The 25429-nt window shown below is 41.8% G+C and overlaps 1 protein-coding gene across 12 annotated transcripts in view; it reads left to right on the plus strand.

Annotated features, from left to right (window-relative positions):
* foxp1b (forkhead box P1b) overlaps window positions 1-25429 on the plus strand; it is a 158735-nt gene that overhangs the window by 102459 nt on the left and 30847 nt on the right. For 9 of the 12 annotated variants that reach the window (XM_078247734.1, XM_078247744.1, XM_078247735.1 and 6 more), the window contains 3 exons: window positions 4635-4769; window positions 22422-22559; window positions 22777-22905. In XM_078247734.1, coding sequence (XP_078103860.1) covers window positions 4635-4769; window positions 22422-22559; window positions 22777-22905 — 402 coding nt within the window. Of the gene's footprint in view, window positions 1-4634; window positions 4770-14722; window positions 14995-22421; window positions 22560-22776; window positions 22906-25429 lie in introns of those variants that run through there. The other 3 variants (XM_078247740.1, XM_078247742.1, XM_078247743.1) reach the window with 2 other exon arrangements.

Genomic DNA, 25429 nt, shown 5'->3' on the forward strand with positions numbered 1-25429 from the left:
CTGATAAAGCCTTTGTCATGTGCTGGAGGGTGTTTTCTAATCAAAAGCACCTAGAGGGTTCACTCCCTCCATTGTGTGTGTGTGTGTGTGTGTGTGTGTGTGTGTGTGTGTGTGTGTGTGTGTGTGTGTGCGTGCGTGCATGTATTGTAAACCCACAAACAGTGAATATGATGTGTGAATGTACTGTAGGCGTCTATCACTGCAGTTGTGTTCTTCTTATTCCAGTAACAAGCTTGCCTCCCGAACAACCTCAGTTTGCGATTATAATATGACTGCTGTAGTCTTGTATGCTTACATGCAAGATGTTAGGACCTAAACACATAACCAATGTATGTGTCAACGCATAGCATATCACAAATCCTGCTTGTTTAGTTATTTCTAAGTAAACTTCTTACTCTTTATACATTAAAGAAGTATACAATATACAGTTGTGCTCATAAGTTTACATACCAATGCTAAAGTTGACTAAAAAGAGGAATAAAAAAACATCTTTTGGAAATTGATGTTAATGCCTTAATTAAAAAAGAATAGGAAAAATCCAACCTTTAAGGACACTAATTTTCTTTGTAAATGAATAATGTATCGTAAATAAATAAATGTTCTTCCTTAAAATACAGGGGCATAAGTATACACAGCCCTATGTTAAATTCCCATAGATGCAGGCAGATTTTTATTTTTACCCCTCACCATAGCTAGAGATTGGCATGGGGTACTTTCCATAAGATCACCTCTCAATGCAAATCAAACCAGCTATTAGGCTAACTGAAATAAAACCATGCCAATCACTAGGTATGGTGAAGGGGATGTGATGATGTGGGGGGGCTATTCTAATTCCAAAGGCCAAGGGAACTTTATCAGGATCATAGTATCCTGGATCCATGAAATAACTGGCCTTTAAAAATAAACATCTGCCTGCCTCTATGGGAGGGTGTACTTACTTATGCCCCCTGTATTTTAAGGAAGAACATTTATTTATTTACTATACATTATTCATTCACAAACAAAATTGGTGTCCTTAAAGGTTGGATTTTTCCTAATTGTTTTTAATTAAGGCAATAAGATCAATTTTCCCAAAAAAAAATTGTATTCCTCTTTTTTAGTCAACTTTAGCATTGGTATGTAAAGCACCACTTATGAGCACCACTGTATTATAAAAGTATGATTCTGTCCAATTGACCATTTTCAGTACACTATAGTTGTCAGGGCAACCTTCTGTAGTTATCATTATCTGGCCTGAACATATTTTGCTGATCAGTTTAACCTCAACTGTCTTGATTTGAGACTATTATATCACCTAGGCAACATGCTGTCTCCCCACTTTCTCTGTGCTTCAGATGCCCTGTTGTGCCTGTCATCAGTTTCCAGTTTATCACATTTGTCTGGAGCAGCTCTTACACTTGCATGCCTATCAAGCGCCCAGTACCTTTGAATGGAAGATCAAAAGAAGATACATTCCAGAGGAGGAGGGTCTGATATGGAGGAGTGGATGCTGTGTAAACTTGGCAGTGACAGTTCACAATAGGTTATTTTAGCCCCGCGTTAGGCCTCTCAAAGGCAGGCCAGCTCCAGTGGCCTTTTGAAAATACAAACATGACAGCAACATTCTTAAACGTGGAGCCGATCTCACAACACAGGTTCTCAGCCCGCTCGCCTTTTCGTCTCATTATTTTCTGTCCCAACAGCAGTCTTTTACGCATTTTGTATCTTTGGCTTTCAAAAGACAGCATAGGCATGTGCTGTCAGGCAGCAATGTGATTTCAGTTAATTTGCGTTTGATTGCATGATCAATACTCTGCAAACAACTTTGATAATGATAAGATTTATAATTGAATTGTTTGCCCTTTGTTTATATCAGAACGTAGCATCAATATTAGAATATGAATGTACTTGTTAAAGCTATGAGGAATTATAATAATGACAACAAAACTGTCGGCGCATCCACACAATACAAGCCTTCCGTGATCGCGCACCGCCCCCACCCCTCCCCAAAGTAGTTGCTAGTAACCAAGGAGGACACGGAGGATTAAAAAAAACATGATGGACTCTTCAGAAGAGGTAAATATCTTCTCTTGAGTTTCTGCGTGCCGGAAGACACAATCTTCTGAACATAGTCATACTGAGAAATACAGAAAGAGTTGTGTGGCGCTGATAGTCTTAATTAGCTTTGTAGCAACTCAGTTGGCAACGGCTTGAATGTAACGGACGTTCATTAATATCAAAAAGTTACTAAAGCTTTAACAGCCCATTGTTTTAAAAGTGCACATCATTGCAGTATCACAATTTCTGTAGCCACATGTGGTAACTGATCTGTGATGACAGTGAAGGAAGACTTCCCAGAAATGTATCTCTTCATCCATTACTGTCTGAATTTCCTATCATATCCTGTTGACTCAACTCTCTTTGTTCCAACACCCTCGGTTGTAAACCCAGACACACACATGCCACACACACATTTCTCTGCATGTGTCATCAGTAACAGGGGAAAAGAAAACAGCCAACTTTGTTTACTCTTCAGTGTGCCCGTAATACCACGCCCTGGGCGTTGTGAATGACAGCTCTTTTTAGTCTCTTGTATAATTATCAGCGTTTCACTGTTTTAGTCATTCAAGTTCTCTTATTCAGTTTATCATGCTGTAGTGGCTAAAACAAAACACATGCCATGGATCCTTGTAGAATATAAGAGCTGCTAATTCAAAATAATGACACTATCTCACATACATGCTATTAGTAGTATGGATATTGTTTTAACAGCTGGTAACTTTGCTGCTGTGATTTGATGCTGACATATTTTATTTTTAAGTTTAGTCTTATTTTATGAAGTGATTTCTTTCCCAATAAAATGGTAGAATGAAAGAACATTCAGTAACCTTTAATTAACTGATGACATTGGTTTCATCAGTTAATTAAAGGCCTAAATAAAACTAGAAGTTTTTGAGTGCCAACCACTTTCAATAACAATTACCATTTTAAAATATTTGTCTGTTTGTGATAATAAAAATGTTTCGAGACAATGTGTCAGCAGTTTTCCGATCTGTGTCAGTTCAGTTTACAAGTACGTAAGTAGTAGTAGTAGTAAGTAAGTAGTAGTACAATTAAGTTGCTCTGGAGCTAAAGCTAAATGCCTAAGATGTAAATATTGGCATCATGTGGGAGGGAGACTTGCTCACATTGTTCTTAGTTTCAATTTGTACACTTTCTTTATGAGTGTACTTGCTTCTGGGGGGGTCCCCCACAAATTTCAAAGCAGGGGACAATTAGGCATGAAGAATGAGATACGTTACTCTAGTGTCATTTAGCTTTACATGAGAGCTCAGAGACAGACAGAGAGAGGGACAATTTATGCACGTTAAGCATGGTGAAATGCCAGGAGTGTGGCCTCTTTGTAGCCTGTGGTCATATTAATGCCTCATGATGTCATCCAACAGCCGTGTGTTTGGGAGGGTCAACACATACACCCACACACAGACCATCATACAGCTGTTCGCTCCAACCCCTTACCGTCTCCCGCCTTTCTGTCTTAAAGTATTGTCAGACTTTACTGGCAATAAGACCAATTCTCAAAGTTATCTCTATCTTTTCATCCGTCCACAGAGCTTCTTATTTGCCCTTTCCCTGTAGATATCTGGCGTTCACACAGTCTTTCACAGGTTTCACTCACTTGTTCACATGTCGCTCTAACGTTTTTCCTTTTTTGTGTTCTCTCTCTCCCTCCCTCCCTCTCTCTCACACACTCTATCTCTCTCTCCCTCTTTCTCTCTAACTAACTTTTTGTTAAACATTCCACCATGTACTTTTACAATTTCTGAACTTCTCAAATAATTGACTGGAGAACTTTTAGATTGTCCGTCTGTGAGATGAGCTTGGATGTGCCCTGACTGTTTGTTTAATTGTGGGAGCAATCGTCTGAGGAACATGGAAAGAATGAGGCCAGTTATTTACTCAGATGGTTTACTGGTGGAGGTGTGAGGCTGGCCAGCTCACTGTGGGAACACAACGCTTGCTTTTCTTGGTATCACTGACCGTTTTCAAGACCACTGTGTTTTTTCCCCCAGCTCTCTCCAGCTTTGTTTGCTCTGGATGGCATGTTTGATTATTTATCGTAAGGGAATAGGGAGTAGCTGGAGCAATAAACATGTGACTGCACTGTATTTTGTTTTCCACTGAGAAGGCCGTGTCCTTTAACAGATATTTGAAGCAGCCACAAAGCCTTTTATTTGGGGAGTTTGACTGAGCTAAAGGAGGATCAAAAGCGCTGATAGTGTCTTTGACCATTTGTGTTTGCTGTAAGTGCAACTTATCAACGGATAAATATTTCTTCTAGCTGCAGTTGATATCTTTGTCTTCTTTCGGTCTGTGAATTTGTTTTGACATCTGATCATTGTTCTCATTGTTTGTGGAGGGATCGTTTATGCCAGCCTTAGATTTATGACTCTGAATGGGAGAGTATGAAAAGATCTGTCTGTAATGTTTGTTTGTTATCTATCAGAAGGCCAAGGGAATATTGTTGTAAGGGGATACATCTGCTCTGATAATAGGTAATAAAGTGTCCTCAAGGGACTCTTAGCAATTCTTCTTAGCATTTCTATTGGACTGTTTAAAAAAAAAAAATATTTTCATGTTTTTCTCTTTATTAGGCTCTCCAAGTGGCTCGGCAGATACTCCTCCAGCAGCAACACCAACAGCAGCAGTCCCACTCGCAGCAACTGCAGTCTCAACAAAACACTGGCGGCAAATCCCCTAAAGCCAACGACAAGCAGCAAAGCCTACAGGTACTGTAAATGTGTTGTCATTCTCAGACAATCTCTTATTTATTTACTTGTGATTATCAGGTGGCTTGGTTATTTGACTTTGTGGTTGATCAAATAAAAAAAACAATGAAGTGAACTTGTGCAACTCTCACTAGAACACAGTGTGCAAGAAAAGCACACAGCACTAGGCTAAGTTCACAAACAGGAAATTAATTTTGGCAGTGCAACATTTGCAGTTATGTATGCTCACGCATTATGTGTGATTTAGCAGCACATATGCCAGAATGTTAGAAAAGCTGCCGTGTGGCCAGTTTAGATCACATGAGCTCATCCAGAGTCATTTTAGTGCAGCAACAGATATCAGCATGTGCGGCTGATCCTGACATCGGCAGTGCAAAGGCCTTTTCTTGTTGACTACACTTAGTTTAGGAGGTGCACAGCTTGGCTAAAACGCAGGAGAAAGTGTGCAAATGAGGGAGAAGTGAGAAAGCACCATTCATCCCACACAGAAGTGAGTCTGATCAAGCAGAGGAAACTCCATGTTTTTCCTGTTTGCCTTTCATCCCTGCTCTGCGTGCACAAAGACACACACACACACACACACACACACACACACACACACACACACACACACACACACACACATCAGAAATAAAAGAGGGGACAGGTCCCTACCACCAGCAGTAGGAGGTGCTATGGGGGAATCCAGGTGGAGGGCTTGGAGGTGAAGTAGAGAGAGGCAAGCAAGGGGTGGGGAAATGTGAGGGCTGGGAGAGGTATAAAGATGGTAGGACAGTTATTTGGAATGCCTTTGTGATGCAAAGACAAAACAGCAGGAATTTATTTTTATTTTTTTTCATCTCGTTCTGCTTGTTATATGAACGGCGCTGCATATCTGATGCAATATTTACGTTAATTTCAGCTCAGCTGCCTCAGATATGTATATCTTTGTTTGAACAGGGAGCTGTTGTTTGTGTCAGTGTGAAATTGCAAACGACTTCAGGGCATATTTGGTAATTAATACGGAGGCCTGGTTCTCTATGTGTGTGTGTATATATAATATTTAATACCCTTACTATCCCGTTGGGGGCCCTTTTTAATGAGCTATTGTAGCAGCTAGGTCTAATGTCAGGTTTTGAAAAAGCCTCTTTGTTGTGCAGATGTCTTCGGAATAGCTCCAGAGGATGAAATATGACTGTGATGACCTTTCAGTTGTGTGCATATTTGTCAGGATTCAAATAAGTTGAAAGGATCAAACTAAACTGTTTCCCCAGCCTGGCAGGGAATTGTGCTGCAGAGGTCAACGGAGGGGACCACAACGGCAGATTCCAGCGTACAGCCAGTTGTTGATACATAGTGAAGTACTAGACCATCTCCAGCAGACAAAGACAGAATTAAAATTCTAATTTATTAATGTATACAAAGAGCTTGGCCAAGCTGTCACTCAACTATTGAAAAGAGAGTCGGGCCCTTTCCCCCGCTTCCTCTCCCCTCTCCTCTCCTGCCCGGTTCTTGTGAAGAGAGCACAGGCTTGCTGTAGTATCTAACTAACACTGTAAATTGCCTGCTCTCTAATGTTGTATGTTACATTTTGCTGGCTTGAAAGTACCATTATGAAAAAGCCACAGGTTCAGACAAGTGTGTGTTTATCTCTGAATTACAGTTTCTGCTAATTAAACGCACTTCAACCACATACACATGCATAGTTTAAAGCCAAGTGTTCATACATAAACATCAGTGTGAGGATGTATTACATTTATTTTTGTTGGCTTTTTGTTGGGGTTTTTCCATCACTCATGGTTTTGTGGTGGTGAGGTTTTTTTCTTGTTTTCTCTCTTTTCTCACACTCTCTCACAAACACATTTTGTGAAACACCAGAGGGTAACGGTTAGACCCTTATATCACTTCCTCTCTTAAGAACAAACCTTTGCCTAAAGAAGCCACTTCACACAGAACATTCACTATCTCCATCACACAGCCTGGATAAAGATTCTCTGTTGAGCTGGACTGGGTCATCAAAAAACATGATCCAACAATTATGAGGCTGTGTAGTGAGCTGACACCCCATAAAAGCACCTGATCTGCAGACGGGGCTCCATTCATCTCAGTGGTCTTCCCATTAGGAACAAGAAGATGTGCAGAGAGACTTTTACTCATTTGGAGATGTGACTCACTTTCCAATTCATCCTTATTCAAGTCAAAAAATAATGAAGCACGGTGTATATAGAGAACAGCTGAAAAAAAATGACCTGCGTAGAGTAGTAAAGAGGGGAAAAATATGAGTCAAACAAGCCTCAGGATCCTTGATCAGCATTAAATGGCTCTTTGGTTTTATATCTCCAACAGGGGTGCCCCCCCACACCCCCCTCCCCCCTACACTGCCCACCCTTGCCTCTGGATGAAGATGCCTTCGCTGTATACTCAGCAGCCTAGAGGCGCTTTAATCAGACTCGATATACAAACAGCTGCTACGCAGGCTGGAAAGCAGCTAAACATACTTGACTGGTCAAAAAGCCAGTAAATTACATTGACTGAATGACACGTGTGATTAAAAGAAACCATGCCGCCGCTTTTACCTTTTGCGCTTCACACCTACAGTGGCACAACAACGAGAGCCGGCAACTCCCACCTCGCTAATTACCATTATCAGTGAAATGGTAGGGTTTGACTCATTAGTTCCATGTGCATTTAATTAGAGGCAGGCTGAAATTGGATTTAACTTATTACTTTTTCATGGATCACTTTTTTGTCATCACTTCAAATTGGATTGCAGCCCCAGGTAACTAATTATGCCAGCCGCAGGATCAGGAGTGGAGAAATAGGTAATTAGGAACAACACTGTCGGACCCTCGCTGATAGTCCACCAGCACCAAGGTGGGAGGAGGGGGGGAATTGAAGCTCGTTTGTTGCGTTGCTAGCGAGCCTGGCTGGTTAACTACACCTCATTGCAAGAGATCCTAGGTAGGCATCCACCTCCTACAGGGGATTATGTGGCATTCAGCTGGGCTGAATATGTTGTGTCAACATGGTGTCTTTGCTATCAGTGTAATGCCTAGATTATGCTTGTTTCCCATCCAGGATTGTGCCTGAGATTGGCCTTCATTATTCATGTCACTGGTACAGTGTGATGTATGGCCGGCAGCCAGCTGAAGTTCCCTGTGTCGACGCGGCTTGAATGACATTGACTGGTTTCTGTCTGCAATATGTCTGCACTGATTGTAATGAGAGTACATGAATTGCCAGATTCAGAGCAGATAGTCTGCGTATAGAGAAGGGTTACGTCACTGTACTTACTATCGAGAGCTTTGATGTTTAATATTTAAGTGAAGCGCTTCTTTGTAAAGAATTTGAAGCTAAAAGGTCATATCTATCCTTTAGATTTCATTGTTTTTTGTATTTATTGTAATAATGTGATGGCCTTTTGTTTTAAAATGAGAAACACTATTTACTAATCTCTTATACATGTTGCATTGAATATTTTCATGATGTCAAAGGTGCATCACTTGTTATTCTTCAGACACAGAAAAAACTACTGATAATGTTTGAAAACCATGCCAGCAGACCATTTTCTTATCTGTACTCTTACCAGTTGAAGCCACAATCCACACTTCTTTCTTCTCCTTTCCTTTTTTTCTTCTTTTCTTTTTCCCTTGCTCTTTGTCTCTCTCTCTCTCTCTCTTTGTGTTTTCACACCATAGTGTACAGCCTTACAGAGGGCATCTCCAGGTCAAAAGATAATGCATTTTCAGTTTACAGCATGAAAGCCTTTTAAGTTGTAGAGAACCCCTCTAATGCCCCTCCTCTCCACGTTTGCTCTTCACATCCTTCATTTGTGGTCTGTTGGGGGGAAGCGCGATGTGACACAATCCAGGGGCCAACCCTCTGTCTGACAGGACAGGGAGAAGCCGCTGGCTCTCTCTCCCTCTCCTACTGTTTTTGCAGTAGGCCCATGGCATTGTCCTGACACATGTATACCACAGCGCTCCAATCTGTAAGTCATTAGAGCACTAGGCCGAAAGCCTGTCAGCTGGAGCTCAGCCAGTGCTGCAAGGCGATCTGAGGCAGCATTTTGAGGTGTTCCCGCAGCCCAGTGGGCCAGTGGCTCAAGGTGGCACGACAGTGGTAGCCCATTGGCGAGGTGACAGTGAACCTGGATTAATGTTCTGAGTTTCTAGAGAAGAGATAAAGATTCTCTTCACGCAAGGGAGACCTGGCCAAGACAAAATGCCTGTATTTATATTCAGTTAAAATACATTTTGAAGAAAAAAGTGTAAGAAAAAAAGTGCTGAGAGACAGAAGGAGTAGTGGCACTCTCTTAAAACACAAATTAAAGCATTGCCAATTTCTAATTGATTTTCTTTTTTAACGGCTACTTTAAGATTGCCAAGATTAACCAGCCTATTCAAGTTCAGATCTCTGCAGGTTGTTTTGCACAGAGCAGCAGATAATTCACAGAATATGTGGTCGTAACCACTTATACCAACCAACATAAGTGTTCACAGTTTGTACCTTTTTTCAAACTGCATCGGGCTGACTAAAAGGAATAGTTTGACATTTTGGAAAATACGCTTATTCACTTTCTAGCGATTAAGCATTAGATAAGAAGACTGATACCAATCTCATGTCTGTATGACAAATATGTAGCCACTGCCAGCTGCCGCTTAGCTTAGCACAAAGACTGGAAACGGGGAAACGCCTAGCCTGGAGTCTTGTCGTCACTGTGACACACCAGGAATTGGCCATAAACCACAAGTTGTTTTTACACTTTACACAATTGGTTGTTATTTAGTTAGCTTTAGAGGAGCTGGTTGTTGGATTTTGTTACTTTTTTGGACAGAACCAGGCTAGCTGTTTCCTCCTGTTTCCAGTCTTTGAGGTAAGCTAAGCTAACTGGCCGCTGGTGTCAAATTTAGCATACAGACATGAGAGTGTCATCAATCTTCTTATCTACCTCTTGGGTAAAAGAGCACAAATGTCCACCTATTCCTCTAAGAGCTGTGTTATTTTACCTGAATATGCTCTTGGTGGAACTTGTCTTTGCTTCTTTACCTCCAGGATGCGCTGTTGCCATCAATATTTTAGGGAATATATCGTTCAGAATAGCTCCCCTTTCAGTCTGCAAAGTGTCTCTCAGAGTTAAATCCCATAATTCATCAGCTGTGTGCGTGAGCCTCAGAAGACGTTCATCTCTTTGTGTTTGTAAAAAGTCTCAAGGTGATGCTGTAATGAAATCTCATTTTGACGCATGCGTTGCTTTGAGGTGATACAATCTGTCAGGAATGATCAGCACAACAACGCGGCCGGTGCTCACACGGAACCCCGGGATCAGGCCGTCTCTTTTGCTGCTTGTTTTCCTTGTCATATTGTAAAAATGTATTATGTGTACTGTATAGATTAGAACCAGGTTGGGGATAATCCTGTCGGAATGAAGTCATCTGTCCCAATTCCACGCAGCCAAGCAGAAACGGGGGGGGGAGCTGCTCTGTTAGGAGCTCCCTCCCAGCCAAGACGATGACTGTCGAATTGACTCCAGTCACAGCGCTGGGAGCCACTTACCATTTTCAGGACCCTCTTTTCATTTGAGGCCTGATGTTTCCCTTCAAGCAGTGAACCCTCTCACCCCTCCACCCCACTCAGTCATCCACCCACATACACAAACACACATACACACACACATTTCCCCCTAAAATGTGTTGTATCTTTGTGTCATCCTCTGGCACTATATCTTGATGTCAAGCGTGTGTTGTTTGGAGTGATTCACACGCCCTTTGCAGAGGGGTGGAAGGATGGATGGATGCACAGTCAACCATAGCATTAATAAACACTAACAGCTATGCAAGGTGCAGTCAAGTCAGCATCAACTCACAATGCAGTTTCTCTTTGGGTGTCGTCACACACTTTTTGACAGCTTTGCATTTCTCTGATTCCATTTTCACTTTTTGTTAGGAGTAGGAAAGAGAAATATTGTGTCGCTCAGACAGCGTGAGAGAGATCCAGAGACCGAAAGGCCTTCAGCTACATGAGAACATCATTTCGAGTTGTGTTTTATGTTTGTGTTGGATACTTTACAGTGAACCATCATAGTCATCCATGTAGTTACACCCAATCTGCAAAAAGCACAAAGTCAAAGTAGCATTGCATTTAAATTGGTTATTGGTTAAAATAAATTCATATGTAGAGTGCTTATCTATATCTATTACCTCCAGTAATGTTCCTCAGGAATAATATTGGTTAGTGTTGGAAACAGGACAGGCTAACAAATACTGTTTAATAGCACTACAGAAAGGGTTGGCTAAACAGTTAATCATGGTGGGTAGTGGTACTGTACTCTTAGTGTGCGTGAGTGTTCCTTAAAAAGTGATGACAAGAGCCACCCACATGACAAAGTTGCTTGTACTCTGCTGGAATCTGTTATATATATATATATATATATATATATATATATATATATATATATATATATATATATATATATATATATATACTTATACTTATATACTTATTTGTCTCTTCAGATTTAGTGGTGGTAGTTATTTGTATATCTCCACAGCCCCCGGAGAACCATCATTATTGCTTATTACAATTCCTGTGTTCAGAGTTTCTGTGTATTAATATAGTTTCTGATTGAAATCAAATATGAATCAATCACCAAACAAAACAAGGCAGAAATTCCCCACCGCCTTATATCGACGTTGTTCAAACCCAAAAGTGTTCTTGTTATGACGAAGTGAAAAACCACACTAGACGCTACATGCTGAAACACAAGCTCTGTTATATACTGGCTGGCATATCACCTCAGGAAATATTTTGCTGTATTTGCAACATGTGCTGACTAAACAATGTCTTCCTGAATGCTGAAATTAAAAGTAAATAACCAAACCCATATATAATAGACCAGGGGGAAGACGGTGACTCAGGCGTGACTTACTGTAACTCTACTCCGCTTCTGGTGATAACCTCATTCACTCTAAATATGACTTATTCCAAGTATCAGAGGGAGTATTGGTAGGTAGCCGATGTTAAAAGGTGAGTTCACTGTAATGTCATAACAATGGATATACACTTTATTTTAACAGATTCTTTTTTTTTTTTTAATACAGCACCAACAATAAATAAAACTCAAAACTATCAAAACAATGAAACAGTTTCACTTGAGGTCGCAACAAGGGTATAGAAAAATAAACTTTCAAATAAATTCAGTTTGAATAACATAAAAAATCAAGAGTACAAAAGAACAAAAGCCAGTGTGTCAAACCTTGATGTAGCAAGCTCTTAAAAAATGAGCCTTGAATGGAAAAGACCAGATTTTAGTTCACTTTTAGTTTAGTTTATAACTTCAGAATAGAAAAAACAAAATAGAAAAACTCTCCTGTATGATGTCAGTGCAAGTGAGTGGGTTACCAAAAGCAAACGTAGGTTCTTTCTCAACTGTGCAAAGTTTTTGCTGTGACTTGGGGGGGGGGGAAGAAAACAGTTGATTGGATGCTTTGTGTCTCTTAATATTGAGATAAAGAAATGATATGAAGATCACACATTATGGTACTGTTGTGGATCTAAGAGGTATTTTTTGTTGCCTTGGTGATATTATATAGAGCAGCTGTTATTTATATAGGTCCCACACCTGCCCTGCTGACTCCCACTATCAGTAAACAATGATTTACTTTACACACGCACAGGGAAACAGACTGTTTGTTTTCTCATGAAAATGGTCCAGGTCACCAGAGCCTTTCAAGAAAAGGAATAACTATTGTTTTGTATTTTCCTCCACGTTTCTCGTTCTATTTCTGTAGTAGCAGTAAGACACTGGCTGGCATGCCGGTGCAGCTTATTCACTGGCTTTGTTAGTGTTTTGTGAAGGCTTTGTAATTGGAGGCGAGTCGTTATCTTTAGCCAGTGCCGAGCAGAGCACGGCACAGCTCAGGCCAGACCAGACATTAACTTATACTTTCACTCTAACTCAAGCAGGAAATATAATGTTATCCACTCTGTCATGAACACAATCGCTCAGCACTCTCTGTAAACTATCACAGGGGACGCCGGTTCAAAGCTCGAGGATATTGATGTTTCTCTGTGCGTAGGAGAAGGGAAAAAAAAAAAATGTATATAGCGTGTGTATCGCATCGACACATATGTGTAATTATTTTACATGGCACGGGCACAGTGGCAATGGATTAGAAAGACAGTGTGTGAGAGGAGAAGCTTGAACTGTGTGTCTGCTAAATTTATCATGAGGCCTTTGGGAGCGTTGAAATGAGAACAGTGGCCTATTACTGCTAAGAAGGTGTTTTATTGAGAATACGCCGACATACCACCCCAGGGAGAGTGCCGGGGGAGAAGAGTGTGGCTGTAGCCTCAACCACTTTGTGGATGTGTGTGTGTGTGTGTGTGTGTGTGTGTGTGTGTGTGTGTGTGTTTGTGCGTGTGTTGAGTGCGAGCACATGCCTGCATGTCACTGTCTTTTTTGTGTGAGCCGTCTTGAGGGTGTCAGATAATATTTTTTTTTTTAAAAGTGCCTTTTCTTCCTCTCAATTATTCACTATGATATGTATTGGAATTGTCACTTTTGACACTTGAGGTGTCCCAGTCAATAATTTATATAGGTCAGGCCAGCTTAGCAGAGCTCATTGTTAGTTATTAGCAGATGAGAGCAGTGGCTTGTTACGCAGCCGCTCTGTTTATTTTACCTGTGTGTTTGCGGACTGGAATACATCCCGTGAACATTCCTTCATCCTTGGCGAAGGGTTTATAGCTGTTGATATGAGCTGTTTTAGAGCTCTGTTATTTAGCTCTGTGTTTATTGTCATGATAATTAACAAAGTGAGGTGTTAATCTTGCCTCAAGCCCTTTCTCAAAACCTTTAAGTGGGTTGCACAAGTCAGTGAATCGGATTTTTTAAAAATAGGTCTTATTCCATTTCTTCATGTTTTTATTTACTATAGCATGTAATGCACTTATAGTTGGCTTATAGCTAAGATATGTTCAGCTAGATATATATAGTATATATACAGTATACGTTGACAGGAGCCATGCTGCCTTCGCTCTCTCCTGGTGAGTTCAGTAGAATCTCCAGTAGGTGGCAGGGTCCTGTTTTTTCTCTCCTGTCTTTTCCCCTTACTGAGTGCACATGGGTGTTAAAGAGTGTGATGATATTATGACAGCTAATTGCTCTCATTGGGATGGAGTTGGATGGATTGCCTGGTTCTGTAGCTGGTGTAATGTCGGTTATTAATGTAAGTGGTTTTAGCTTGTCTGAGGCCAAATTGTAGAATAAGTGTTTAAAAAAAGTTAATGCTGCTGTGGTTGATTTTATGACAAAAAACACACCAACTTGCCTTAGTATATTGCAACTATTTGCGTGCTACGGTACAAGTGTACACATTAACATTAGTGGAGGAAATACATGGCAAAAACAAACTGTTCTCATAAATACATTATTTACTCTAAAATCAAATACATGTGGTATTTTTTTCAGCTTGGGGAATTTAAAAGCAAGAAAAAGTCCAAATAAGTACAAAGCGCCTGTTTGTGCATTTGTTGTTTTCAGCAAGTGAAATGAGTTGTGTCTTTGTTCCAGCACTGTAAACAATTCCATTTAGCAGAACAATAAAGGGGCTGATAGCACGGCCAGTTTTCTTTCTTTCCGCTGGATAGCTGTGTTTACTTATCTGTTGTTTAATTAAAGGGCCTCTTTTCTTTAGGCTCCCATTGTTTCAATAGCACGGCCGGAGTCCCGACAGGGGTCAAAGGGTTAACAGCCGTCAACTGTGTCTTTTTTTTTCTTTTCTTTTTTTTTGAAAGGGGCCCCCGCACAAAGGCACGGGTTCACCTGCAGCCCAGCCCGCGGCTTCCTATTGTGTGGCGCCATTTGAATTGATTATGTTTAGAGGGCTGGTTGTGATTGGTGGAGAAGGGCGTGGTTGATTGGATAGTTTTGTATCTTGTCAGCCAGGGAGCAACCTTGCGCGTGCAATCTGTCTGTATCCTGAGGAAGGTTGGAGACTCCACAGCACATCAGCGCTTGTTCTCAGCCTCCCTGCCTGCCAGCCCGTGTGCCTCTGCCTCTCTCTCTCTCTCCCACTCTCTCACTCACTCACTCTCTCTCTCTCGCTCTCTCTCTCTCTCTCTCTCTCTCTCTCTTTCTCTCTCTCCCCCTCTCTTTCCCTCGCCGCTCTGCTCTCCGCTCTGCTTCACTCCACACCGCGTGGCCCAGCACTGTTTACCCTGCCAGCTAAATGGAGTTTGTCAGGTTTGTCAATATGATTGATTTCTGTGATTTTGCCTGTTTTCTTGTGTAAAAAACTTGACAATTTAATTTGACCGGGGAAAAAGAGAAAAGGAGGCTTCATTGTCTGTCTATCGCTGATGTTGTATCATTGTAATTGGTTCATTTTGTCATGCATGTTTGTGTGAGAGAAGCAGTTATCCAGGGTTTACTTTGCCGTTGAGACACTGACAGTTTACAGGCTTGTCCTGACACAGAAAGCAGGTGTCATGTACGTTAGATTTACTGTATCAGAATGTATTGCAAACAAGACTGTCTGTCTGGATTAGCTGCTTTGGTTTATCTGTGTATTGTGATTTGGATGATTTTGAGCATTTCGCTTTTACTTCTAGCAACAGTTTGTTTAGCTTTGATAATTCTTCAGTTACAGTATTAGATACATAGTTTCTGTCAGCCATTTCATGCTGTTTGTTTAGTTTAGTTTACTTTGCTGATAGTGAGCTAACCAGTTAAGCAGGATACATTACTGTACTGTACTGTACTGTATGTCGTTTGAGAGTCCTAGGAAAAACAAGGGAAAGGTTTGCACTTTCTTTTAAATTTGTTGTTTTTTTCAGAAAAGTATTATATTTTTTCTTTAAGGATGAGAATATTTCTAGGGTAAGGCATGTAAAATAGGCAGAAAGTCTTTCTTTTTTTTTGTAATACATTGGGTTTTGCTGGTTGTGTGTTTTGTGATGATTTGCTCTTCTGAGTTAATGAGTGCTGGTCAGACTTTGCTTGCTCTCAGGCTATGGCCTGGGCTAATCCTCACTCTCCTCATGGTGTCACAGTGAATTAAGACAGGCTGGCACAGCTCTATATTTGACAGCGTCGCCACAAAACCACGTTGGAGATGCGCTGTCACTAAAAATGTCATCGCTCATATCTTCCTGAAAAGTTGGAGTGTGTGAATGTTCGTACGTGCTTGTGTTTGTGTGTTTCTGTTCTTCCAGCAAAGGGACTTAATTATACATTAAGGAGGGAAAGTTGTGGTCATTTTCTTCCATTTATTTCTGCTGTCAAGTTTATGTCTGATTTGACAGCTTTGATGTTTTACACAGAAGACAGCTATTGGTTTTCTGTTGTCCAATGACCTCAAGTATCGTTACTACAATGATTTTAAGTAATACACTCATGCAACTATAGAAATATATGGAAAGGACTCACATGTGATTAACTTTTTCTGAGTGCTGTTTTTGGCTTTTTCCGTTAGCACTTACCATTCAGCCGAAACTTTTTTGGGTGCAATGTTTCAACACCTTGCATCAGTGCTAAGAACGTGGGTGCTGAAAGAAAGGAGAAATGGAGGTAAATAGTGGAGGCGAATATCGGATGGATGAGGAGGAGGAGAGCGAAGCCTAAAACGGGGCAGTGTGCACCGTAATGCCGTGCAGCTGTGCAGAGACTCGCAGTTTGGGAGAGCTGGAGTGCGAGCTGATTGGGTTGACAGTTTGTAATCAAAGTTGATTTATTGTTCATTAGTAGTGCATTAGCCCTTTCAGGCAGGGGCGTTATTTGTGCAGTGGCCTGTCAAGGCGAGGGGTGGCGAACACCTGTCATTTCTAAACCATGACATAGGCAACCAGATATTAGCTGTGTACCCAGAGAGGGGGGCACAGGGGGTAGCCGCTGCAGCCTCACGGCTCGCTGGGATATCCTTTACAGGGACGGTCTTTGCTTTGTACTGGAGCGGGCAGGCAAGACAGAGAGGAGAGACGGGGGAATAGTTTAGCAGTGATATAGTGAGCCACCAGCTGCTCTCTGCTTGTTATTCCCTGGCTTTTCCGACTAAAACATGTTACATGAAAAAGGCTTTCATTCATTTTTTTTTTTAAGGGTTATTACTGCTCGGAGGTTGTGCGTCTCTGTTTCAGATAGGAAGATTAACTCTACACTTGAGATGCTATGTGTTTCAAAGGATTGAGATGGGAGGATAATAATATGATTACATGGTGTAGAGTGTTTTATGGCAGAAGGTCTTTTATCACCACTCATCTCTGTCACAACCTATATATTGTTAAAACAATAAGGTACGTGATGGTATTGACATGTTGCACTGAGAAAATAAGAGTATATTATTTGGGCTGTGTGTGGACATTAACAAGTTGGACATATCCTGAGTTTTGTTAATGCTATAAACCTGCTGAGAATTGTTTTCTATACCATTGTATTAATTGCATGTATACTTTATATGACTCACATAACACAACTGCATTAAGAGTGTCAAGAAGCAACACAATTTGTGGCCCTCTTGTCTGCCGTCATGGAAACGAGGATTAGCTTTGTGTTGCTGGTGTGCAGAGAATAGAAACAATCTGCACGAGGATGTGTCAGCCATTGTATTTTAACTACAGTTTCATTTAACAGGGATTTTAGAGGCTGTGATCTTAATTAAATCTCAACTGACTCAAATAATGCATCTGAAAACGTGCACCGTTGCGTAACCGTGTCGAGCTGGCAAACCGTAGATCACGGGCGCACAGTTCACCCCAACAGTGATCGTACTGTAAGGCGTTTCCTGGAAAGGTGAGAACAGTGGACGGTGGTGTGTAGAATGGTAGCTGTCACCCTGAATTTGTAAGCCATGTTTCAGAACTGTGGCTGTGAAATACACACTTGGAGGTGTGGCTTGATAGGTCAAAAAGAGTGACAGGACATTGAGTCACACGGCAAAATGTAACCAAGCACTTAGGTTTTTTTTTGTGAACCTGAATTTCTTGTTTCTAGTTTGTATTTGGAAATGCTCCTTTCTAGAAATGTGTAACTGAATCACTGTTGTTTTAATATGACCACTATTAATAATGGTATTATTTTGATTTTTTTGAACTACAAATAGTCAGTTTGTATATCTGGCTATACTTAAACATTTATGGTGATGCAAACGATGGTGTGTGTGTGTGTGTGTGTGTGTGTGTGTGTGTGTGTGTGAGGGCGTGTGGGGGGGGTGCCCTGTGTGCTTCCCTCACAGCAGTGGTCACCTGCAGTGGTGGCTGCCTCCAGTGTGGGGAAACAACGTCCAGCTGTTATTGTTGGGGCGAGAGCTCGCTCTCTTCACCGTGCGGTTTGTTTGTTTAAACCCGACACTGGGACTAGCTCCGGCAAAAATCTGTTTGTTTGTAGTCGAAAAAGTTAATTAAAATGCAATCTTCACTTTTGTTTTTACAGTTGCTCAAATAATTTGAGCCCTCACACCCCTACACCCCTAATTCAGGATATATAGTGTATGGTAAACCAAGACCAAATGTGGCTCTGATTATCCTGTTTATGTGAGCTGTAAACATTTTTAAAACTGCTTGATTGTGGATGACGAGGAAGGAATAATGGAGGTCTTAACACATGTAGGGACGGGTCGTTCTGTCTTGTCTTTTGTCTTTTTTTTCATTTGCATTTTTTTCGGCTTACTAAAGAATCTAGGATCTAAAATGTGTTGTGTACACAAAGTATGTTTTGTAACAATTCATACACCAATATGATGTTATTATTATTATCATTATGATTATTAGGGGAAAAGGTTATTGGTGTGAATAAACTGCGTCTATTTTTTTTTTTTAGAGGGAAATAAATGCTCTCCACTTCAGAGATTTCAATCAACCTGAATGGATAATACGGAATTAGTCTTTCCAGTCTTGTCGACGACTAATTATGTTCGCACATCACTTAAGTACAATAGCTCCCGTGAAATCCTCATTTCAGCTACATTTCCATGCACGAGATCATAGTCAGGATGGGAAGTCGTTTCCATGCGCCACGGCAGGCCAAAGTAAAACAACAGCATCAAACGGACTAGACTCTGTGATTTCTCCAGGGCCTGTTATTTCTTTTTTTACTTCTCCATTCCATTTGATGCCCCTACAAAACAAGATGACCCCAGGGAGCACAAATGAAAATTTGATAATTCTCTTTTTTTTTTCTGCCTTTTTTCTTCCAGCCAAGCTGCACCTTTGCGGCCAGTGAAATGTCTTTGTCGGTCTCACTGACATTCACCTCCTCGTCCCTCATTTCTGTTCCTCTTAATTGCCTCAGTGTCGGGGAAAGGGGGCTTTCTTGCAGCCTCGTTCACCCCTACTCCTTCTCACCGGGCTTTGACCTCTGACTCGTGATAGGAGGGGGTGCTCGGGGAGCATCTTCATTAACTCTGAATCAGTGAACGTTTTCAGATATGCGGTTTGTGTTCCCTCATTAGATAATCTTATGTTGCGCTTTTCCTCTTGAAGTTGGCTTACTGTAGGTGTCCTTTAATGCCAAATGCTTTCTATACCGTGTGTGTGTGTGTGTGTGTGTGTGTGTGTGTTGATGTGTGGTCAGAGGTGGTGCAGAGAATTAGGATATGACTGATCCATATGTTAGACAAAAGGAATATTTAGTTTTGATAATAATTTAAACATTTAACATGTTTAAATTAATCATGTTTGATTTCATTTGTTAATGTTTTGTCCATTATTCCATATACATTTTATACTGAATAGACATTGCCAATACTTGCTCACTCCATATGGAAAATGTTGTTTTGCTGTGCACATGTGCTTGTATGTGCTTGTGACAATTAACATGCCACAGTTTAGATTTGTGTGTGTGTGTGTGTGTGTGTGTGTGTGTGTGTGTTGCCAGCAGGCCTGTGCTGGTACAGTATATTGCCTCTAGTCACTCTGCAGCTGTGTGAGAATGTTCCAGGTTTCAATGTTTATGTATGGGAGGCACCTGGAGAGCACCACACCTTCGTGAAATTCATAAACGTCAGCTATTTCTGGCATCCTCAGAATGTCCTCTTTTTCACACCCTCATATTGGTAGAGTAGATTAGAGCTGGGCTCAGTGGATCCCTCCCGTTATTAGCCCAGTACGAGTCTCCTTTTAGACACCTACATCTTTAGATGGTGATATATTTTTTTGTGGATCATCTGGAGTCATGATGTTATCCAGGGGAAAAGGGAGTGCACCATATGGGAGTGCTCTAAATGGCGACTGGCGTCCTGTGTTTGCGTTAAATGGGCATGATACAGCGGCCAGGGCAATATTTTTCAGTTAAAGTGCTCCCTCCCGCCCTTCCTCTCAATAGGATCCAGTCTTAGGCAGATTTTCACTCCTTCAGCACAGGATTAAATGGTAGTAGTTACATTGATCAATAGGTTAAGAAGCGTACAATCCCTCTTGCTGCTAATGACCTCAGTAGTAATGGGTAATAAAATGGGGGTCTGTAATAGCCTCTTGCTGGGGCTGTGCACAGAGGAAGCTGCTCTAGCTGTAGTTACTGTGAGCCAGACGCTCCTGACAAGGCAAAGTGTGAAACCATGATGAGATATACACCCAAGGTGTAAAGAATTAAGACGGTTAAATTGAAGGAAATCTCAGTGTAATTTTTAATGAAATTGGCAGCTATTGAGAGCTGAAGTGTGTAAAATCTCTGTGTTAACGTGGAGTTTGCTCTCCCTTTTTTCACATTACACTCTATATAATATGGCATGACAAAATGATTATACATTTGAAAATAAGACAAAATTTACAGCTTTAGCACGGTAGTAAAAAATAGAGCATGACAAGTATGGAGTAGATTTTTAATGCATGCAGTTAAAGCAAAGCTTAAAAAATGGGCATTATTATTTATCCTCGGTGTGTGTGGGGGGTAAATGTCATGTTTAGACGGGAACTATATATCACATCACATATGGCGCTTGCATGTCAGCAACACAGGGCTGCTTGGTTGACCTTCAAAATAGTTCATCAAAATTAGCGATGCCCAGAAAAAAGGACTTCAGTGGATAATAACTGTGAAATTAGGAAATGGGAGGGCCAGGCTATGCAAATGACAGGACAAGTCATGTGCAAAAGTCAAGATGAACTGCATATTAAGACATAATACAGGGGGGAATTAATATTGCATTTTTTTTCTCCTCGCGCTCCTACGCCTGGTGCTGGAGATGAGAAATGTGAAGTGTGCGTTAGTCCTGGGTGGGGCTTAGCCTCCTTCATTCTCTTGGGGATAGAAAAACACAGCACATTGTAGTCTGGCACTGCTCAATAAAGTTAACGTAGAGCATCAAAGCTGGTCTGTCCTATTTGACATCACTGCCCTTTCCTATGCATTTGCAGTACAAGCTGTTCATTATGGCAGCGCTTTGTTTTTGTTTTATGCTACAGTGGGGAGAATGAATAAGGTGATATGCATGCAGGGTGTGCGTCAAGAAAAGCCCCTTAGTGTCCAGCCGAGATTTTAAACAGCGAAATTACATTCAGAAATGCATGAAAAATTCAAAGGGGTGTCATTAGCTATAAGGCAGCCACACAATTTGGGTAACCTTGGTAAAGACAGACTGTCACCGACAAGACTGTCCGCTCTATCAGCTGCTGACATCAGCCTGAGCGATACAAAGCACATTTTAACACACACTTATGCACATACATTACTAACATGCACATACACAAAAGAACCATCGCCACAACATGTTAACAGCTGCAAAGACGCAGCACTATCAAGTACGTCTTAGTTTCTGTTTGTCAACCGAATGTCAAAGAAAGGAGCTTTTAATGGTGTTGCACATCATAGCAGTGAGTGGCAGCATCCAGACACACTCCGAGTCCCCTATGCTGCCGGAGCAATTAAGGCACCCTGACAACTGTGGGGGCTCTTTCAGTGTCACAACAAATCACTTGTTTTGAGGAGTCATGCACTCACACCTTTCTACTGGGAGTTAGTTAGAGGCCTGCGTGTTCCTCCTCCAGGTATCTTCACAATAATAGATCGCTGTTGACAGCGTCTCTAATGAAATGTTCTCACATGACATGTTGAGCGCGTGCGATGAGCAAATCGCAGCATTTTTTAAGCAAGCTTTTAATGTCCTCAGGTATAGCATATTTTCCATGTTGTATAAACGGCGAGGTCTGAGAAGCATCACAGCAGATGCGGATCATATCCGATGGTGCTGAGGGGTTGTGTGTGAGAGGGGAAAGGGGAGGATGGAGGTTGGGGTGGATGTGCTGGCCCTTTACTCCACAGGCCTGATCCACTCCTGGCTGTCTTGTGTTCTTTAGGCCGCCTCAGTCTGGTGTGGTGTCATAACGGTTAGAGGGGTTGAAATGTGTGTGTGTGTGTGTGTGTGTGTGTGTGTGTGTGTATGTTTGGTGGAAGGTATGTGCAGCTTGTAACACATCAAGATGACACTTGAGATCCAGTGAAAAGCAAGGGGCCATTTTATATATATTATAGAGATATTCTTTTGTTGAGTAGTATTGTTTGTCAATGATCTCCAACCTCTCACCCATTGCATGCTGGGATAGGCTTTAGCACACTTGTGCGTGGGTATAGAGGATGCTCTGCTTTTGATTTCCTATAATAATTCTGTTCTGTTCTATTAGTGGACTTGTGTTTTTTTTTTTTTTTTTACATCAATCTGCTCATTTTGTGTGTCTGTGCAGGTTCCAGTTTCAGTGGCTATGATGACACCTCAAGTGATAACTCCTCAGCAGATGCAGCAAATCCTTCAGCAGCAAGTCCTGAGCCCTCAGCAGCTCCAGGTTCTTCTCCAGCAGCAACAGGCCCTCATGTTACAGCAGGTAATGTAAATCTGGCATTCATGTCATGAATCATTTTGTCTGAAAATCTTATCTATAGACACAAAGATAAATTCACTTTGAGCTTCTCTCTTTTTTCTTTTTCTTTTTTCCAAGCCTCAAAGACAACATTCCTCAAAGTATTGAAAATTCTCACAAACCCCACTACTGAGTTTAAACGAGACTTTCACTCACATGTCACCTTCCGTCTCTTCTGCAGCAGCAACTCCAAGAGTTCTACAAGAAGCAGCAGGAACAGCTCCACCTCCAGCTTTTACAGCAGCAGCAGCAGCAGCAGCATCAGCAACAGCAACAGCAGCAGCATGCAGGCAGCAAGCAGAGTAAAGAGGTAGGCTGACATCACTCCAACCGCCTGCCATTACCAAACCCGTTGGCCAGACAGAGCATGGAAGGCATGTGTGCTCCCTCCCTCAACCCCATCTGCTTTCAGACTGTGGTTAAAGTAGAGAGGAGAGGGGGAGAATCAAGTGCACTCATGCTTCTGATTAGCATGTCAGACTTGCTGGATAAATGGCAACTGACTGATACTGTGCTAAGAATACAGTGTCTCTTTTTCTTGAACCGTCTCCACATTAAATGTATAATATTTTATAGAACCTGAGCCTCGGCCCATTGTTCTATTTTTTCTTCTTCTTTTTTTCAAGAAAACAAGTGCCCTATGCAACAAAGAGATGACCGCTCCTGTGAGCCTGGTGTAGGACATAATGAAAGGCAGAAGGGAGAAAGGCAGGAACAGGGAGCATATAAATCTGAGAGGCATTTCTCGGTAATTAACATGGAAATGGCTGAGGAAGAGAAGGCATGTAATTGTGAGATATCAGTGCAGAGAGCGCTCCCAGCTTTGTTGCCTGTGTTGAGTTTTTTTTTTTTTCTTCTTCTTCTTCTCCATCTTTCTCGCTCTCTTCACTTCGCTCCCTCCAGTACAGCAGGGCTTGCTCATAGGCAGCGGCCTAATGCGTGTTAATGACTGGAGGATACAGGCATCACTGTGCAAAAAGCAAATTATTATTGTGCGGTCAGAAGAAGTTCAAAGACAATCTGGGAATTTTTGCCCTTGTCGCCATTGAGTTCCATGTTTGGAGAGTAGAGGAAAGCATAGAAAATTAAGTCAGATGTTAAAAGCAAGACACACACACACATCCACGCGTGCTCACGCTCACACTCACACACGTCCGTGTCCTGTCGAAGCTCCCAACTTCAAAGTCGTAGCTCCCTAATTAATGAACTGCGGGCTTCAGTTTGGACAAGTTGTGGCGTGATGCTCCCATAAATCAACATGACAGCAGAGCTCCGCGGTCTCAGATAGGGCCTGTCACCAAGCCTCATCTGATGTAAACACTAGAGGAGCAAGGGAGAAAAGAAGGGGGGGGGGGGGGGGGGGGAGAGGGGGGGGGGGCAATTGATCAGTTGAATGGAGCATGAGAATAAAAGAAAAAAACAACTTTTGAAGCATATTATGTATGATCACAGGAAATGGATGCAGCCTCAAGAGGCTCTCCCCCTCTGCCAATGTTTTCTTTCTCTCCCCATCGCTCTCGCTTTTTTCAGTCGCATTTCTAGCAGCCATCAAAAGACAGAATAAGAATTATGCAGTGACTCCCCTGTGGCTGCCAGACAATAACCCCCTGTTGTTGCTTTGTGCCTCTTTTATTTTAAAGACATCAAAATTTAGTTTTTCAAAGATCTTTAACTTTATATTTGAAGCTTGACAATAAAGGCCTGCCAGTGTCACTCTTTATCATTTGTCAGGGACTGTATTTTTCTCTCCCTCGTGCCACTTCTTGTTAACCTCTTATTTGGTCTATTGGGTCTGGGGTTTTTAATGTGTCTGCATGCTGGGAGCGCACAGGAGCTCTTGTCAGCTGATGGGACCAGAAGGAAGAAAAAAAAACGTGAAGGGGAGAGAGTTAAATTCACTTGCAATACTTGATTTTCCTTTCTTCCTTCTTTTCTTTGGAAAAGCCACCCTCTATTTATTTAGCGTTTTGATGAAAGACATTGTTCCCTGTGAACTCCCACCCCCGTAGCACCGTTATCTTTGTCTCAGGCTGTCAGGGAGGAGCCGGAGCACGGAAAACCACCAAAGACATGAGAAACTTTTTTTCACAGTGATGGAGGGGGTGGGGAAAAGAATCACCACCAACCACCTCTTTTTTTTTTTATAAATAGGAGAGATCAGAGAATATCATAGGCCACCTGCATCCCAAATTTACTGAAACCCCTGTGAGATCTTTACCATGTCTCTCTCTCACTCCTCTTTCTATCTCACTTTCCTCTTCTCTCATTTTGGTTTAGATCACACATGAGCCTGTAATGTGGTTACTCTCAATTATGACCCTCTGCTACCACTGTCAAAGCGCCTTCCTCCCCTGATTGATCCAACGAGGCGAACACTCTCGCTGTAATAGACCAGTTCTGCCCAGAGCTTTATTTTCAGTGAGCCGATGAAGGAGCAGCAGGCAGGGTGTGGGGCAGGAGGAGGGAGAGGAAGGTAAAGGAAGGCCGCCAGGGGGGGGGGGGGGGGCGGAGGGGACACGTTTTTATCTGGCTGTTTCAGTGGTTTCAGAGCCGCCAGCAAGTGACCTGACAGCCGCGTTGTACCGGGACCTTTTTTTGTATGCACTCAATTGTGAGAAGTAAACAAAGTGGTGTATCCTGTGTTTGGTAACAGGGTGCGGTGCACAGCTTGGCAGCCCCTGCACTGCTTTTAGTGCCCCCATCCTCTCCTCCCACCTGATTGAAAACTGGCCTTGTATACTCATAAACAAGCCTAGTATCCTGTTGAGTCTCAGGCATGCTTATTTTAACCTTATCTATTAGAAAATACAAAAGGTGCCCTGATAGATGTTAAT

The sequence above is a fragment of the Sander vitreus genome, chromosome 4 (assembly GCF_031162955.1).
Source record: "Sander vitreus isolate 19-12246 chromosome 4, sanVit1, whole genome shotgun sequence".
NCBI lineage: Eukaryota > Metazoa > Chordata > Actinopteri > Perciformes > Percidae > Sander > Sander vitreus.